This window comes from Malaclemys terrapin, chromosome 4, assembly GCF_027887155.1.
Source record: "Malaclemys terrapin pileata isolate rMalTer1 chromosome 4, rMalTer1.hap1, whole genome shotgun sequence".
Lineage (NCBI taxonomy): Eukaryota > Metazoa > Chordata > Testudines > Emydidae > Malaclemys > Malaclemys terrapin.
The window spans coordinates 120,950,039-120,968,884 of NC_071508.1; the positions used below are offsets into that span (position 1 = coordinate 120,950,039).

Genomic DNA, 18,846 nt, shown 5'->3' on the forward strand with positions numbered 1-18,846 from the left:
GTTGCAAGCTGAATCCGAATTCTGTTTATTGCAAGCTTTCTTTTATAGTTTTTCTCAACATTACGTAACACAATTAGGCTATAATCACAAATCTACGGATTGGACAAGAAGGAGAATCATGTGTTTATCACATGTATAGCCCCACACCGATTGGTTCAACCGTTCCTTACATAAGGCCATGATTTGTTTACCTCATCTTATATAATCCTAGACCACCAGGGGGCCTTACATAAGGCCATGATCATCTTATATAATCCTAGACCACCAGGGGGCCTTACATAAGGCCATGTTTGTTTACCTGGCAAGTGTCCCATCGTGACCCTTACCTCCTCATGGAACTTTTCATTAGGTTGGTGTAGGGATGATACATCCCCACAAAGCCATATCAGAGGTGACCATTACCCAGCCAGCAACAGAACAGAAATAGCTTTTCTGCATTGGAAAACTCCCATCTACAAAGGCCATCTTGGCCATTCACAGCCAATCTAGGTCTTGATCCCAGCTCTAAGTCAGAACCAGAGCCCTGCTACCTGACCAACAGAACCTGAATACAAATCGGGTCAGGTCCGGTAAGAAAACAAACAGATCCTCTCAGGCTTGGGTTGGCTCTCCTCCTCCCACCTGCAGGGTCAGCACTACAGCAGCACTCCTGCTGCTGACTGAGTGAGTGCGCCGACTGACCCGGAGGCACAGCGCCTCTCGTTCCACAGTGCACAGGGCCGGCTCCAGGCACCAGCCTGGCAAGCAGGTGCTTGGGGCGGCCGCTCTGGAGAGGGGCGGCACGTCCAGGTATTCGGTGGACTGTCCCTCACTCCCACTGGGAGCAAAGGACCTCCCGCCGAATTGCCGCCGCAGATCGCGATCGCGGCTTTTTTGTTGTTTTTTGTTTTTTGGCTGCTTGGGGCGGCCAAAACCCTGGAGCTGGCCCTGACAGTGTACATGGCTCAACAAGAGGTGGCGGGTGGCAGGAGCAGGGCATGCAGCTGCCAGTGCATGCAGCCATCGCCACACTGATCCCACAGGCAGGATGAGGAGAGTTGGTGCATGGGTAGGAGGTGGCAATGACTCTGGTTCGGGGGAGGGGGGAAAAGATCAGGTCATAAAATGACTCAACCCTCTTGAGCTTGGGTTTGGCCTAAAAATTTGGCCTGAGCAGACCTCTAGTAAGAAGATGTGGCTTTCTGTCGATGGTCCCTATGTAGATTCTGATCACCAATGGTCACTGGATACTTTCACCACCGGGGGCTTCCTCCCGGCTGCTCCAGGGATTAGCTCCTTCCAGGTCTGACGCCCCATTCTGTTGCTTGTTTGCATCCCCGGTGCCCGTTCTCCCTCTCTGGGACATGGGGTGTTCTCTCTTCGTGGCTTGGCTGCTCTCTTTTCATGGCTTCGCCCTCCAGCCAGGTCACTGTGTGTTATCTCCTCCTGATGGTATCAAATTCTCACAGGACAAACCATCCTAGGCAGTCTCCAAATCCACTGCCCTGACAGTGTCACTTCCCTAGTGGCTGGTAGGGGACCCAGGCCCACTCTCTACTTTGAGTTCCAGCTCAGGGACCCTCTAATCAATGGACAAGGTCTACAGTGTCCCACCTGGTTGTCATTTCCCGGAACCTTTTCCTAATCTGCCTCTCTCAGACTTCCACTCCACTACCCTTCTGGGTAAACCTTTCCTTCAGGGCTTGGATCCCTGGGGTTTCTACTCTCCCCTTGGGTTTCCGCCTTTCCCTCTCTGATACCCAGACTTTCTCAATGCAGCCCTTCTCTGCTGCTAACTGCCTGGCTTTATATCAGCCCTGCCTGTGCCTTTTCCACTGGGCTCCACCACCAATCAGGGGTTGCTTAGGCCACCTAATTCCCCTCAGGTGTGGCCTACCTGGTTAACTGGTCCCTTCTCAGCCTCATTAACCCTTTCCAGTCTAGTGTACAAGTGAATACCCCAACCTCCGCTTTTCCTGCTGGAGTCCCTTATGTGGAGTACCATGTTTAGCTAAGGATACATCCAGACTACCCGCCGAATTGGCGGGTAGTAATCGATCTATCGGGGATCAATATATCGCGTCTAGACAAGACGCGATATATCGATACCCGAACGTGCGCCCATCGACTCTGGAACTCCACCAGGACGAGCGGCAGTAGCGGAGTCGACGGGGGAGCTGCGGCCGTCGATCCCGCGCCGTGAGGACCCGAGGTAAGTCGAAATAAGATACGTCGACTTCAGCTACACTATTCCCGTAGCTGAAGTTGCGTATCTTACATCGACCCGCTCCCCAATGTAGACCAGCCCTAACACAGAGACTCTAATTCCTTTCTCCCTACCTCCATATTTAGGCTCTGGATAAAATTTTTAAAGTGTCTCTATGTGATTTAGGAACATAAATCTTATTGACTTTCATGACTAAGTCACCTAGGAACTTTTGAAAATTATACCCTCTGGCTAATCAATGAGAACAAAAACAACCCGTTTTGTGGAACAGATTGAATCAGTTTAAAAAGAGCTCAAACCCAGCACCTTCTAGGGGAAGGTTTTCAGGGCCCAACAGTTCCCATCAGGTGTCACTAAATGGGAACCAAACCCTTGAAAATCTGATCCTACATCTTTAGTGAGATCTACAAACTATGATGTGGATCCCATTTCAATATGGGGCACCGATGGCAGCATCTTTGAGGAAATGGAGAAGGACCAGTGCTGGAAATTGTGCATTATTTTCAGTGTTTGAAGCCAACAGCAGCATGTGTGCTGTAACAAAAGGTCCACATTGCTCTAATAAGCCATTTGACTGTGCCCTATTAAATATCATAGAATTATGTAAAAACAGCATTTTATAGAAACACTTCAACATTATACTTACAAGCAAAATCTGAAAAACAAAAACTCCCTGCTCCTGCAGCTTTGTTTGTTGTTAATTCCCTTAAGTTTAGACAATGATCTAACTTCAATTACTTGTTTTATTTATTTTGTCATCTCCCGAGAAAACTGGTTTTGCTTATCTTTCATATGCAAAGCAACTAACCAAAGGGGCACTTTCATATAGACTAAGTATCAATTAAGAGAGACTTAAAATACTAGATTTAGTGAACTGCTATGAATTTTGCTTGTGATTAGGCAGCTGGTAGGGGGGAACACCAAAAAAAATACACACTTTCAGGAAAGAGATATATAAATAAAGGCAATTTTTGTTGTTCACATTTTTGTTCTACTTGCTAATCCAGATTAAATCCAAATTCACTACTACAACTAAAAGAAAACTAACACTAGAAATACTGTCATTTACTCTTAACAAAAGCTTTCATTCAGGACTAACTCCAGCCAGTAACTCCTTGGCCTAATGGACAGTTTAAAATATCACCATACGTTTTAGCAACTTTGTCTGTACTGGACAATCAGTTTTCGCTAGTTCCCTGGGCAGCCACTTCCAGGTTTGATTCCCTGCCCCTCACCGCCCCCAACAATTTAGGCATATAGAGTAACAGTTTTATTTTAAGGGACAAGAGAGACCATTACACAGGACACTGAAACTCACCTAAATTTCTGCAACAGGCCAATAACTTCTGTTTGAAAGACAGCCTGTCTTCTAGAAAGAGCTCCAAGTCTAACTCAAAGTGAAGGGTGTATGTCAACCAAAACTAAACTTACTTTCATAGGGACAATCATATTACATATTACATCCAGAACCCACCAATAAATTAAATGAGTTTAATATGCATAACAACTGGAGGTAGTGATCAGATTTGTTTGTAGCTTTAGCCAGTAAAGTGGTATCTTGTGGATTTAATCCCAAATGCTAAACTAACCAATAAAATGTTGGCTACCCAGTTGCTTTGTCAGAGTGCAAAAGTGTAATTCAGGACAATTGTCCCCTTTTATGAATAAACTCTTCATAGCAATCTTAAAGGTTCCCAAACAAATGATGTCTTACATGCCGCGGGAGACTGACACAAAAACCAAACCAACTGAAAATTACCATCACATTGCAGCAAGCCTAGCAAGATGTATTTAAAATTTTATTAGAGAGCGGCATGGACTGTGACACATTGAAAATTTTAAGGCTAGTCCTAACTAGTTAAGATACGTAATTCAGGAGTACATTTAAGTGTAAAAAGGAGGTTTTGGTGATTTAAAAAAATGGAATGGATAATGGCTGAACCAGAAGAGAAAAAGAAAAAACATTTTAGGCAATTTCCTCCATACCTCTGCTTGAGTAGACTAGGCATTTACACTATTTTCTCCAGTTTAATTTAAAATTTCTGGAGCAATAGGGTTTCCTTCACTTCCCCTATGAAAAAAATATATTCATAGTCTAACAGATCTCACTATTAGGAGCAAAGCCAGAAGAATTATTCACTACAAAAGGCTTATTCGAATTTAGCCTCTTTCTCTGTTCACAGATTATCCGCGAACAAAGTGAGTTTTACTAATTTGTTTGCTAATCAAATGGGTTATGCAAACATACTTCAGCCTATGGGTTTCTTGTAAACTATTCACCATGACTACAGCTTCAAATATTTGCTGTTTTGCACTGTACATAAGTCACTTTCACCACACAGTACAAATTTTTGCTCTCTACTCACAAAAGGCAGCTTTTTAAATGGCCCCATGAACATATCTGGCACAAACATTCAGGTGAAGACATATTGCACAAGTATTCTTGTAAAATGTTCTCGGGAACAAATGTTTCCTCAGCAGAATGTTCATGGAAAGCCAATAAAAGGGAACACCGGTAACAGAGAACAAAGAAGTATAGGAACATAAGAATATCCAGACTGGATCAGACCAGTCCATATATTCCAGTATCCTGTCTCTCAGTGGCTGGCACCAGGTGGTTCAGAGGAAGGCATAAAAACCTCACCATTGTTAGACATGGGCTATTCCAGGGGTTCTCACAAAAAAAATTTTGGTGGCCTCAGAGTGCAGACACAAACTCTTGCTGGTGGCTGCTCTGACACTTTTTCCTAAAATACTTAATTAACTTTAGGAAAAACAAATAAATATACACAACCAAATCATTGCAATTTATATAAGTATTTTTGTTTGTTTTTTGTTTTGTAGACTCAATTAAAAATAATGCACACTTATCTCTATTCTTTACTAGACTTAAACAGCATAATTTAACTTCTATATTTGGGGGGATTTAACCAGAGGGCTGGCCTTACAGGGGGCTACTGCCCACAGTCCAGTGGTCAGCGGTGGTGCTGTGGTCAAGAGGCAAGAAGGGCCTTTTTTTTTTCTTTTTTTTAATATTTAAATATTTCATAGAACTGGAAAGGACCCCAAAAGGCCATTGAGTCCAGCCCCCTGCCTTCACTAGCAGGACCAAGTACTGATTTTTTGCCCACAATCCCTCAAGGATTGAACTCATAACCCTGGGTTTAGCAGACCAATGCTCAAACCACTGAACTATCCCTCCCCCTAGGACGTGAGGCTGCAGAAGGGAGGTTGGAGCATTGGGGTGGGGGAAGGCAGTGGGGCCGGGGCAATGAAGGGGTGGGTGGGGAGCCCCACCCTAAGGCTGAAGCTTAAAGCCCCACAACTGGAGCCCAACGACCCACCACTGAAACCCAAGCCCAGGCTCCACCACCCCCAGGAAGGTGGATTGGGAACCCACCAGCCACCTGCATTCCTCTGGCGTTGTGCCCCATGTGTCTCCAGAGGCGAGGCAGGGTGCCAACCCCTGCTGGCAGCACTAGCAAACACCAAGGCAGTGCATCCAGGAGCAACAGGGAGGGGAGGGGCTGCTGCTTTTCCCCCGCCCCGCCAGAATCACTACACAGAGAGCTGTCGTGGCTGCAAAAAAAAAACCTGCTGGGCTAATCTGCCCCCATTTTAGGTCACATCCTAATCTCTAATATTTAGCGATCTTGTCTCAATCCCGAAGTATGAGGTTTAGTATCCCTTCCAAAATGTGTCAGTATTAACTATTACAATTCTGGATATTATATAGTTTATCCATACCAAGACAAAATGCCTTTTTCAATCTTGCTAATTTCTTGGCCTCAATAATTCCCAGTGGCAGCAAATTCCACTGTCTTAGGACACACATGGCACAGAAAAGTTCAGTTTTGAATCGTCCACCTTTAATTTTATTCAAAAAATATCATCAGACTTTTATAAAGCACTTATCAGGCCATGTTGACAACCTTCCTCCCGCCACCGTTTTTCTTCAAAACTAAATTTTGGCAAAATCAACACAATTTTGCAACACTTTTTTTATTTCAATGGAAAGTGATTCTGTCACAGTTTTTCCAACCAGCCGTAATTGTGAAATATAGAAGGGCCATCTTAATGTTCTATGATGCATCTATTAGTATTATCTGTATATCTATAAAGTGTTTAGAAGCCCCACTCATGGGCCAGGACCCCACTGTACTAAGTGCTGTACAAAGAGCTTCCAGCCACCATAGGGAAAAAAAATGTATTCACCCTAAAGATTGGATAAGATACACACTCAGATACCACTATGATGAATGACTTTATAAAAACCTTTACAGAGACAATCAGTAATAATTTAATTATAACCTACTTTCTTCAAATTTAGCTTAAGCACAAGTTTCTAAGGAAATTTCGCTAGAAAAAAACAGTCTTGAACTACTCAGACAAAATCATCAGACATCTAAAATCCAAATAAGGATAAACAAACAAACAAAAACCCACTCTCTGCAACTAGAGAAAGTATTATTGCAAAATGGATTCTTCTTAGTCTTAAGAATACACCTGGCACCTTCCATGCCAAACCAAGTTCTGCTAGACGAAAACATACAGAGGGCTAAAAACAGAGCTTGTAATGCAGGGGTTCTCAAACTGGGGGTCGGGACCCCTCAGGGGGTCACGAGGTTTTTACATGGGAGTCGTGAGCTGTCAGCCTCCAACCCAAACCCTGCTTTGCCTCCAGCATTTATAATGGTGTTAAATATATAAAAAAGTTATTTTAATTTATAAGGGGGGGGGTCAGACTCTGAGGCTTGCTATGTGAAAGGGGTCACCAGTACAAACGTTTGAGAACAACTGTTGTAATGGATTCTGTTTTCAACCCTAATTATGGACAGATTATCATCTATATGTAATGTTCAGTAGCCAGACCCATTGTAATGTTACAATGTAAAGACTCTCTTGAGTATTGAGGTGACGGTCTTACTTTATTCAAACACTGAACACAGAGGGCCATTAGATCTTCAGAACCAATGTATAGAATTGTCATCCTAGGGAGGAAGGATATCTTTTATTGCACCCAATGGTTATTCACATATTTGAAGTTTCCAGTGCTTCTAAAGGGCTCCTTGTAATGTGTAAAAGGGAGAAGGGTCTATATGTTTTATAAACTTTTTCTACCTAGAAATACTTGATGTACCTTTCTTTAAAAACTTTCATATATTAAAATACAAACATTTAGATAAAGAGGAATATTGTACTACAAAAATACCTAAATTTTACAAGAAAACAAACCTCACACACTACTGGAGAGACAACTATGGTTTTCTCACTTTTTAAGATTTTCAGAATAGTTGGAGCTATATTTATTCCAAATAAGCCTTAAAGATTAAGGCTATACTAAGAACAAATGAAATTTAACTCCATGGCTGCAACTAACAAATCTGAAGGAAAGCTATTTTGATGGATCTTCTGCTTGGAAAAGTATTGCTATGACAACAAAGTATTTGTTATAAGACGACTATAAATGGAAGGGTGACAAAAAAAACCCAGCATAGTGCAAAGAGAAGTTAGTTAAGTGGCTGAATGATCTTTTGGATCTATGTAGATTTTACCTCTTGTACATACTGTTGGTCAAATTCAGACCTGATGTAAGCAGGTTTATTTCCCATGGAAGTGTCCGGGTCAAATTCAGCAGTAACATCACTTGTAGACCTAAAATAGGTGTTAGTGGTAAATGTGCATGGCTTACACCAATTTCCCATTTAGTTGATGTGAAAACAAACAAGTACAACTTACATTCTCCAAGGCATGAGAGCACAGAGCAGGAGAAAGCAACTATAAGGTGTATTAGAGCAGTGATTCTCAACCAGAGGTACACATACACCTGGGGATACAGAGAAATCTTCCAGGGGGTACTTCAACTCATTGAGATATTTGCCTAGTTTTATAACAGGCTACATAAAAAGCACTAGCGAAGTCAGTACAAACTAAAATTTCATATAGACAATGATTTGTTTATACTGCTCTATATACTATACACTGAAATGTAAGTACAATATTTATATTCCAATTGATTTATTTTATAATTATATGATAAAAATGAGAAACTAAGTAATTTGTCAGTAATAGTGTGCTGTGACATGTATATTTTTATGTCTGATTTTGTAAGCAAGTAATTTTTAAGTGAGATGAAACTTGGAGCTATGCAAGACAAATAAGACTCCTGAAAGGGGTACAGTAGTCTGGAAAAGTTGAGAGTGACTGTAATAGAGTAACCCTTCTGAGTTTGTTACAATTGTTTTGGCAACATCCAAAGTTATTCTTCCATGATGCAATGTTCACAGTCTAGGGATAAGCAATTGCTCTATTTTTCTTACTACAGTTGTAACATTCAGCTATTATTATAGCAGTGCCCTGACAGTCCCAAATCAGTCCCAGGGGCCCATTGTGCTAAGCACTATACATACATAAGATGTAGTAAACTCTTTGGACAAGGGCAATCTTTCCATCTCAACAAGAATAAGACAATAGGTAAGCGTACAATACTACTGGAGAGAGATAAGACTGACAGCAATAGGAACACAAGGTTGCATGTATTTGCCTAGAGTATAATGTGGAGACTTTATATAGTTTATTATTTTTAAGTTCAAATGAACTAGCAATATAAAGATACACTAACAGCCACTAGCTGTTCACCACGGGGGCTCAAGTGATGTGGGTCTTGCTAGCTAATTATTTTATTAAAATCCAGGAACTGTAACCGTATCTATATTAACATGCTCAATATAAGTTAAAACAAGCTTTAGTTTTGTTATAAAAGCTGGAAAATTAAGCATCTGTATATTTAGCACTCTGACCAGTTGCCACTTTGTTTGATCACCCAGCAACCCACAATATGTTGTATATTAAATGAAATAGTACCTGCTTTTACGAGTGAACACTAGCATGCTGTGGTCAGTTTGTTCATTAAGTAAAGGAAGGGATGTTTATATAGGAGAATATTGACACTAAATTATAATTATTTGCTGAGGAAAAACTTTAAACACAACACATGGCATCAGAAAAAATCCTGGCTTCTCTTAATCATATGCTTATAACAGTCAACCTCTCCCCAAATGGATATTAGACAATGTACTCCTTTCAGGCCGCACACCCCTCACTGAGTGTTTTTAATACAATGAGCTCCAAACGTATTGTTAGTTGCAGTGAAAGTGATCCTTTGTACTTGGATTATTACTTGCTATTTGTAAAATACTTGCACTCAAAGCAAATTATTTGTTAAAATAGCAGTATTTGCAGAGCCAAGCCATTTTAATCAGAAACATCAATATTAAAAGACACCTACTGGAGGAGAGATTACAAATTCTAAAGTTGTTTGTTACATTTTTCAGAGAAGTAAATAGCAATAGGAGGAAAACAATTTTTTTTTAAACAAAAAAACAAAAAACAAACACTAACACGCAAAATTTTAAATTTCTCAGGTCCCTGATTAGTGCAGTTGAATTAAACACTTCATTCAAGGATATACTTTTGATAAATATACTGAAGTCAATGGGACTAGTCAGCACCTAAAGTCAAGTATATGTATAAAAGTCTTAGCAGGTATTGGAGCCCCAGTCAACAAAGTCAGCAGAGAGCAGCTCTGTAGGAAAGGTGGAGCGATTTTACATAATTATTTTTCACATCAGAATCCCTTTAAACAGATGAAGACTATCCATCAGTCATGGTACAGGTAGAGTGTGGGAGTGCAAAAGCCTTGTTCGAAGTAACACAGTCTATCCGTATATTTGAAGAATTTTCCCCACTTGTCACACAGCAGCTTAGAAGAGGATGCACCAACATTTGCCACCAATTTAGCAAATACAAATTAGTATGAGTCACTAGGCAGATTGTAATGAATTTTTTTTTAAAGTTACTTCTTATCCCACAAGTCTTATACTCTGTTTTCTGTGACTACATAAACCTTATAGTGCTATATCCATCTCTTCTAAAAGGATGGACCTCATCTTACAGAGAATCTTTACCTTTATTCTTTTTTATATAAAGTGTGTATTAGTTTTAGAAAAACATATTTAGTTAATACTCCAAGAATAACTGAGAGCTGACCTGATACAACACACTCAAGAAAAAAAAAAAATCCACCGCAGATTTACTCAAAGCATTAACAGAAGCAGTAATCACACCTATAGTTCACTACAGAGAACGAAGACAGAAGTAGCAACATACACAATGATGATGATGAAATATCAGAGCATATACTTACAGCAACTACTGTTAACAGAGTTTGTGTCTATAAAAATATATTCAGGGTTGCTACTGTCACAAAAACTTTAAATATATTAAAAGGTAACAGATTTTAAACCTTAGACTAAAGTAAACTCCCCAACACATAGGCGAGAATCATAGACTCATAGAAATGTAGGGCTGAAAGGAACCCTGGGATGTCATCAAGTCCAGACCCCTGCGCTAAAGCAGGACCAAATAAACCCAGACCATCTATGCCAGGTCTTTATCCAACCTGTTCTTAAAAACCTCCAGTGATGGGGATTCTACAACCTCCATTGGAATTATATTCCAGATTTTAAATGCTCTTATAGTTAGAAAGTTTGTCGTAGTATCTAACCCAAATCTCCCTCACTGCAGATGAAAACCATTACTTCTTGTCCTGCCTTCAGTGGACACGGAGAATAATTGATCACTGCCCTCTTTATAACAGCCCTGCACATATGTGAAGATTTATCAGGTCCCCTCTTCAAGGGTTTTTTCCTCACTTTTTTTTTTTTTTTTTTTTTTTTTTTATAAAAACCTTTCCTCATAGGTCAGGTTTTCTATACCTTTTAGCGTTGTTGCTCTCTTCTGGATTCTTATTCACTGCTTTCCTGAACTGGATACAGTATCCCAGCCGAGGCCTCACGAGTGCGGAGTACAATGGGCATTTACCTCCTGTGTCTTACATATGACACTCCTGCAAACACATCTCAGAACATTAGCCTTTTTTGGACTGAGTTGTGCACTTGATTTTTGCTTCCTAAGTGTAGCACTTTGCACTTGTCTTTACTGAATTTAATCTTGTTGATTTGAGACCAATTCTCCAATTTGTCAAGATCATTTTTAATTCTAATCCTGTCTACCAAAGTGCTTGAAACCCCCTTCAGCTTGGTGTCCTCCACAAATTTTATAAGCGTACTCTCCACTCATTTATCCAAGTCATTAATGAAAACAGCAAACAGCACCAGACCCAGGACTGACTCCTGAAGGATCCCACTAGATTCGCCTTCCCAGTTTGATAGCCAACTATTGATAACTACTCTGAGTATATAGTTTTTCAACCAGTCTTGCACCCGCTTTACAGAAATTCCATCTAGACCATATTTCCTTAGTTTGCTTATGAAAATGTCATGTAGGACTGCATCAAAAGCCTTAATAAAAATCAAGATATGTCAGGCCTACTGCTTCCCCGCTATCCACTAGGCCAGTAATCCTGTCAAAGAAGGAAATTAGATTGCTTTGACATGATTTGTTCTTGACAAATCCATGCTGACTATTCCTTAAAATCCTACTATTCTCTAGGTGCCTACAAATTGATTAAACTTAAGTTATTAAACAATTTATTTAGTAATTTAATAATTTGAAGCTTTTCTTTAGAACATGTACTTTTCAAATTTGACCTTCCAATTTATCTCAGATGCTTTGATATTTTAGTCAAAAGTTTAAATGAGAAAAAATTAAATAGAAGGTTGTGGGGGTATTTTTTTTAACCTAAGTAAGCATATTCAAATGAAATGTTTAGCATCATCATATTCTACTTTTTTGGCTTACCATCTTGAAAGAAGCAGTGCCATTTCAGAACACTGTGGGCTCTAGTTTCCCTGGGATGGACAGACATTATAGCTGTTACCTGCATTAACGTCATCTGCATATATTGATGGATGCCCACCGTAACACTGGATCCAAAAAGCCCAAAACTTTATAGAAATTTTGCTTCAAACTTCATGGCTTAGGCCATTTTTCTCATCCTGGATGATATTGTTTTAACACTGAGCCAGTCATCTAACTGTGTGGGTTCACTTTATAGCTCCTGTACTAGATAGTATTATGTACCACAACTTTAACACAGGACATTCTATTGCAAAACAAAGTCAGCTCTTAAAATGACTAGGTTCTCTTTAGAAGAATATTTCACAGATTTATGTGGTGTTGAATAAGCTTCTGGCTGAAGATGTGTTATGACGCATTCCCTCCACCCCAAGTATAGATAGTGAATCTCCCTGCTCTACTTGTCTCCAAGCCTCTTATGGAGATACCAAATGGTCTGTCATATATTTGTTCCTTTGCAACGTCCAAAAGAGACAGGCAGTGGGTCAATGTGCCTCTGTAGGATCTTGCCAACTGACACTTATAAAACTTGTAATTCCTTCTATTAATCCACCCCCCACATGGCATTTTAATATAGGTTAATTAAATCATTCCAGATGTATTTTATTAATTTCAGGCAGCATAATTTCTCTTTATTGTGGGCTGCAGTCACCCAAAGTTTATAGGCTGCCATGGACCTTGGCCACATGTGGCCTTTGCTAATTTTCCAAGGTTCCACTTTGGTCAAGTGATGTTGCAGATGACGATCGATAGCTTTTTAAAAGATTTCTCGCAAGTCTAAAGCTTTATGCAAGATTTTCTCCCCCCCGCACATCTAAATGTTTTAGCTGTACAATGAATATTCAAACTTCATATACATACACAGCTAATGTAGTTAACAATCTCCTATTTTGACTAGAATTATGTGATTACCAGTATATGGTTAAACTAATTCAGCATACAATGATGCCCTAGTTCAGCCTCGTATTGTCCTTAAATCATAATGTCATAACAAATTCACAATACAAGAGTGGTAATAAATGTGGTAAACATTTTAAGAGACCACAAAAAGATTAAGTTCTTCTTAAGCCTTGAGGTAGTTTAACTATTGAAGTACTTCACTGCTAAAAAGAACAATGAGAAGGTTTGGATATTTCAATGGGGGAAATGGGAGGTGAAGCGCTTCTTTCTTTGAAAGGCTTTTACACCATATTGAAGTACATTATTTGTTTATAATGCAGCCTTAATAAGATGAAACCAGGAGAACCTAATGCTGTAGTAAAAGGGTCAACAGCACATGAACTGTAAAAGCTTTAAATTCATTGTTTTCAAAAGGAAAGAAAGTTTTCCTTTGAGTTGTTGGATCTTAACATACGGTAATATTATAATCCTTCTTCACCCGCTCCCCCCCACCATGCCCATTTAGCATATCAACTTGGAAAGTTGATCCAGATATAAACTAACATCAACAGAAGAAATCATGCTCTCAAAGTAAATTCTAAAAGTGTTTTCTCTCTCTCTCTCTCACACACACACACACACGGCAGATATACGGCCAAATTCTTGTGTATTGTCACCAAAAAAAAAAAAAAAAAGGCACAAAGTAAAGGTGTGGAGCACAACTTTCTTGCCCTGATCCTGGTGCTGATCTGTACGCTTATTTAGCAGCATGCTGTTTGTTACAGGTCAGAATGGCTTGCCTCAGACCAAGTGACAGAAGAGCATGTACAGGTTTGCATAGTGTAGAGGGATCCTAACCACATTCCCTTTCTAATAATCACACCCCTGTACCTGCTACCCTGGCAGCAAGCAAGGTGCGTGCTATACAACCCTTGGATTAGCTGTACACCAGTGCAGGATTACCTTTATGATTGTGGAGATTCTTTTATGAACAAGTTAGGACTTGTCTAAAGGAGGGAAAATTGCACTGGTGTAGCTACAGTAGCATAGTCAAACGGGTGCAAATTTTCATAATCTAGACAAGCTCTTAGTCAGCTCCAGCAGCCAACATATACCAGTGGAGCAGCATAAAGCTGTCAATACACCTGGGGATCTGCCCCATAGATTTGAAGGGAAGACTGACTTTAATAAGACCTAGATATACATATTATGATTTCAGTTATATTGAGGAGGGGGTCATACTGAAGTTCAAATATTTGTGCATAAAATGATTTTCAATCAAGAAAAACAATAACTTTAAACTGCAAATGTCTTATTTCTGAGAAAGTCTGCATTGGGGAGAATAAAACCTTTCTGGAGTAGCGCTCTGCAAATTGATAATTAGCACTTTCTGAAAAACCTGTCAAACTATTGCAAACAGCATTCTCTGCCAATGGGATTAACATGACTCAACAAGCTCCCTCCGATTCTACAACTGCATTGGATGAAGAATTCTATGCATTAAAATTTTACTTTTCCATAGAATCTTATTTAAATGTTTAACACGTCTGCATAGATTACCCTCTGTTTCTGCTACTTACAAATACATTAATGAAGTCATTAGTCTTCTCGGGTCTATAAAGAAAGCTTATTTGAATATTTATTTAACTGCCATTCTAATGTAACCATCCAAATTATTTAACTATCTGAGAGTATATAGGATGGTGGATGCTTTTGATAAAAGGTCAAGGGGACATAGGAAAAGTGAAAAACCTCTTTCACGGTGAGGGTGGTATGTGAATGCAGAAAAGATACTTACAGCTCCAATGTTAACCTTAAGTTACTCTAACAAGCACTGGGTCCTCCACTGCAGTTTTACCATTTTTACTCCACTGCTTTAGAAAATCCCACATTATATTTGATCTCCTAAAGGTACATGACCTCAAGCTGTCAGCTCATATAGCATGATTCTGTTGATTTATATGAAAACAGACAAAAACAGGTACAATGTCATTTATTTAAAAAAAAAAAAGTTTTAAACCAACTGTAGTTGCTATGCAGGGTTATGTTACCAAGGCAACAGTGTATATCTGAGTACTAATGGCCTGTCCTTTTGCCAGGCAACAAACAGCCTTGTGATGCAACTGCACCTGTCTCAGCTATGCGTTGCTATGGAGACATTCTAGTTACTATGGTTACCATCACGCTAATCGCCTAGCAAGGGCAGACATACAGCAGTCTCCTGCGAAAGCCCAGCTGTTCCTCCCAATCTCTGAGTGAAGATTGATTGTCCGGCCATGTGATGGAATGCACTGCTCAGCAGAGATGCACAAGAACTTCATTAACGTTACTTGAAAGAAATCATTTTGTGCATCGCCACCTCCTTGCAGGACAAATATTAGACTCATATTTTTAAAAGAGTATGCTGAAAAGACAAAAACCATCAAAATCACTCATTAATCCAGAGGGCTAGTAGCAGGCATTCTTCTAAAGTCAGACAAAAATACCTGTTGATTTTATGGGGTTTAATACATGCATTTCACGAGGTCTGAGTGACAAAAAGGTATTTCTGATCAAACCAAGATTTGCTAGAACATTTTAAAATGTAGATTCTATATTAGCAGTTAAAAGGAAGCAGATCTATTGAGAACCAGATATTTACTTCTCTCCTTTGTGGGTCACAATCTTAAATGCTCTCTCCTAGCAGCTAACACTTCACTTCTAAGCAATGGTCAGATAAACACACCTATTTCATTACTATGTGAGAATGAAAGCCCCTATTGTTCTCCACTGCACAGCTTTGAGATAAATGCAAGCACACGCACTCACCTACAGAGCACGTAGTAACCACAACAAAAAGAGTTTTAAATCACCAGATGTAGGGTTTACATGGAGACTTGACAGTTGCATTGATAACACAGTCTTAAAAGACTACTCAATCAAGCTCAAGAGAAAAATAATTCACTAGCACCCTGCTTGCTAGAGTCAGATATTTTTATCTACTGAAACAGGACAAACTGATATTTTAAAGCTTCCCATTTGCTTTTGCATGTGTTCATTTTAAATTTTGCTTTTGCTAAGAAATGTTATAAATTAGCCATGGAAACACTACTTCTTCCAGTCTATGGATTTACTAGGATCAACATGTTGCCATCATCCAAGAGATCAAGAGGGTAAGGAATAATGTAGATTAAGTAAAGGATTTGACCATTATACTTCAATATTTTGTTCACTACCATTTTGTCATAACTATTGTGATTAGTTATGTTTACTGTCTTATCCAAGAAGTACAGCTCAATAGAAATAATAGTCGTTACAAAAGATGTTCAAGTTTTCTTACCTTTGATATGCCTGAGGAGATGTGGGAGGTGTATTGAACACATGTGAATATGGATGATAGGGTGTCTTTTTCAAAGCCTGAATGAGATTTTGTCTATATTCTGGGTCTATACACCACAAGGACCCTTTTCCAATACTCTGCAAAGAGAAAGAGTAAAAAAAAAAAAGATAAACATGATCTAGTTGCATAGCCGCATGTACAAGCAATACTTTCGCAGGGAAAACAATGGATTTCTTTTTGCTTCTTGACAGAAATGAACAGCGTTTGTTTGCCAGAGATTATTACTCCAATAATGAAATATTTCAATTTTATTTAAAATAAGGCTTTCAAGGAAAAAACCCCAAACTATTATCACTGTTTACATTCCTAATGCTCAATAATATCTGGAAATTTCCCTCTGACTCCAAACTAGAAGAAGAACTACAATTTCTTATTTTTCCATGTCAACTTTGAAGACAAATAGATTCCCCTTTAAAAGTGAATAAAATGTTATTTTTTTGTTTTGCTGTTGTAAAACAAACAAACAAACAAAAAAAAAAACAGGAAACAGGGATAAAAAGGAAGGGTTTAAAACACCCTAGCAACTGTTTTAAAAATAAAAGGACTTAATCCTTCAGCCACATGACATCCGTGCAATTCTACTACAAAAGCAAATTAATCCATACACTTTTTTTCTGAGAAAACAAAAAAAATCCAATATAATCAGAGTTTAAGTCATTTAAGACTATTGAGGAATTTTGATTGGTTAACTTTAATTAACCTTTCTGGACACACTGAAAACTCTAGCAGTCAGTCTGTGATGGGGAAGCCTACACCAAAATTCAATATTTATTCTGTAGATCAAAGCAATCCTTGTATCAGTACAATCAGAGGTCAGAGTGCAGATATTCTGAATTGTTCGGTTTGAACTCTTTAAAAAGATGTAAAGCGTGTCCTTAATGGACTTAGAAAAATGTCAGTTCAGACACAGAATAGAATGCTATTTTTTTCACTAAAAGTGTTCAAAACAAGATAGGTAGGTCTGTAAAATAAACAGCTATTCTACTTACTTATTGCTACAGAGGTTGCGGGCTTTCAAGTAGCCTACCATACTGAAGTCATTTTGGTAAGATTTTTGGATAAACGTTAGCTGTTTTACCCCCTTCTGGAAAAAGTCAAGTTACACTACAACCTCTTGACACTTACTCTTTCTCAGTACTATATCTAGGTTTGGCAGAATTCTATTTTTTGTTTTTTTAATAATTTCAACAAATATCAATGTTCGTTTAACCATTTTTTCTATTTTAATCAATTTAATTTTTCACAGCTGTGCTAATTATTGGTTTTAAGCTTTTATTTGTATTTTCATCATTGGGGGGACTAGACAATAATTATATAAGGACAGTAGATGCTGAAATTCAAAAAGTTAAAGCTCCATAACGGGTAAAACACAAGTTGTCAACATCGTGTCAAAATATATGAAGTAAAATATCCTTAAATCAAACTCTAATAAGTTCTAAAGAAAAATGCTTCTTGCTTTGCCTATCTGTAAATTTTGATGATCACAGATGGAAATATTTTCTTGTCGGTTTGTGTGTCTACAGTGAAATTGATGTTCACTAACATTTAGCGACAAAAAACTAATCCTTCCAAGCCTTTACTTTAGTAAAGTAAGATCATCGGTATATTAAACTATATGTTATGATGTGTACGCAGTGGAGTTAAAAAAAAATCATCACTCTGAAATTAGTACATAACTAAAGCTGGGGGGACACACCACACTTTTGCTTTTGGAAACTCTGTCATGTTTGTGGAACATCATCAACTTTCAAAGTATCAGAGGGGTAGCCGTGTTAGTCTGAATCTGTAAAAAGCAACAGAGGGTCCTGTGGCACCTTTGAGACTAACAGAAGTATTGGGAGCATAAGCTTTCGTGGGTAAGAACCTCACTTCTTCAGGTGCAAGTCTTGCATCTGAAGAAGTGAGGTTCTTACCCACGAAAGCTTATGCTCCCGATACTTCTGTTAGTCTCAAAGGTGCCACAGGACCCTCTGTAACTTTCAAAGTGTGGCCTTATCCTACAAAGATACTTCAAGATTCTTTACACAATATACAAGATTCTTACAAACCTTCCTCCAAACTCACAATCACCCAACCCTATTCCTGCATCTGGATCTGTTTGAGTAGATCAGGGATAGGCAACCTATGGCACGCATGCCGAAGGCGGCACGCGAGCTGATTTTCAGTGGCACTCACACTGCCCGGGTCCTGGCCACTGGTCCAGGGGGCTCTGCATTTTAATTTAATTTTAAATGAAGCTTCTTAAACATTTTAAAAACCTTATTTACTTTACATACAACAATAGTTTAGTTATATATTATAGACTTATAGAAAGAGACCTTCTAAAAATGTTAAAATGTATGACTGGCACGCAGAACCTTAAATTAGAGTGAATAAATGAAGACTCGGCACACCACTTCTGAAAGGTTGCCGACCCCTGGAGTAGATTCTTGAGCCTTCACAAAGCCCCACTCACTTCAATTGATTCCCATCTGAGAGCAGTCATCTGCCTTCCTGGAGCTCATTGTGGGATCCATCCCTTAAGCTTGCAAAATAGATACAGCTGTAGACACACGTATGGGTG

At 39.0% G+C, this 18,846-nt stretch overlaps 1 protein-coding gene across 8 annotated transcripts in view; it reads right to left on the reverse strand.

Annotated features, from left to right (window-relative positions):
- Positions 1-18,846, reverse strand: part of FOXN3 (forkhead box N3) — a 301,624-nt gene that overhangs the window by 117,900 nt on the left and 164,878 nt on the right. For all 8 annotated transcript variants that reach the window (XM_054025439.1, XM_054025442.1, XM_054025440.1 and 5 more), the window contains one exon: positions 16,224-16,360. In XM_054025439.1, coding sequence (XP_053881414.1) covers positions 16,224-16,360 — 137 coding nt within the window. The remainder of the gene's footprint in view (positions 1-16,223; positions 16,361-18,846) is intronic.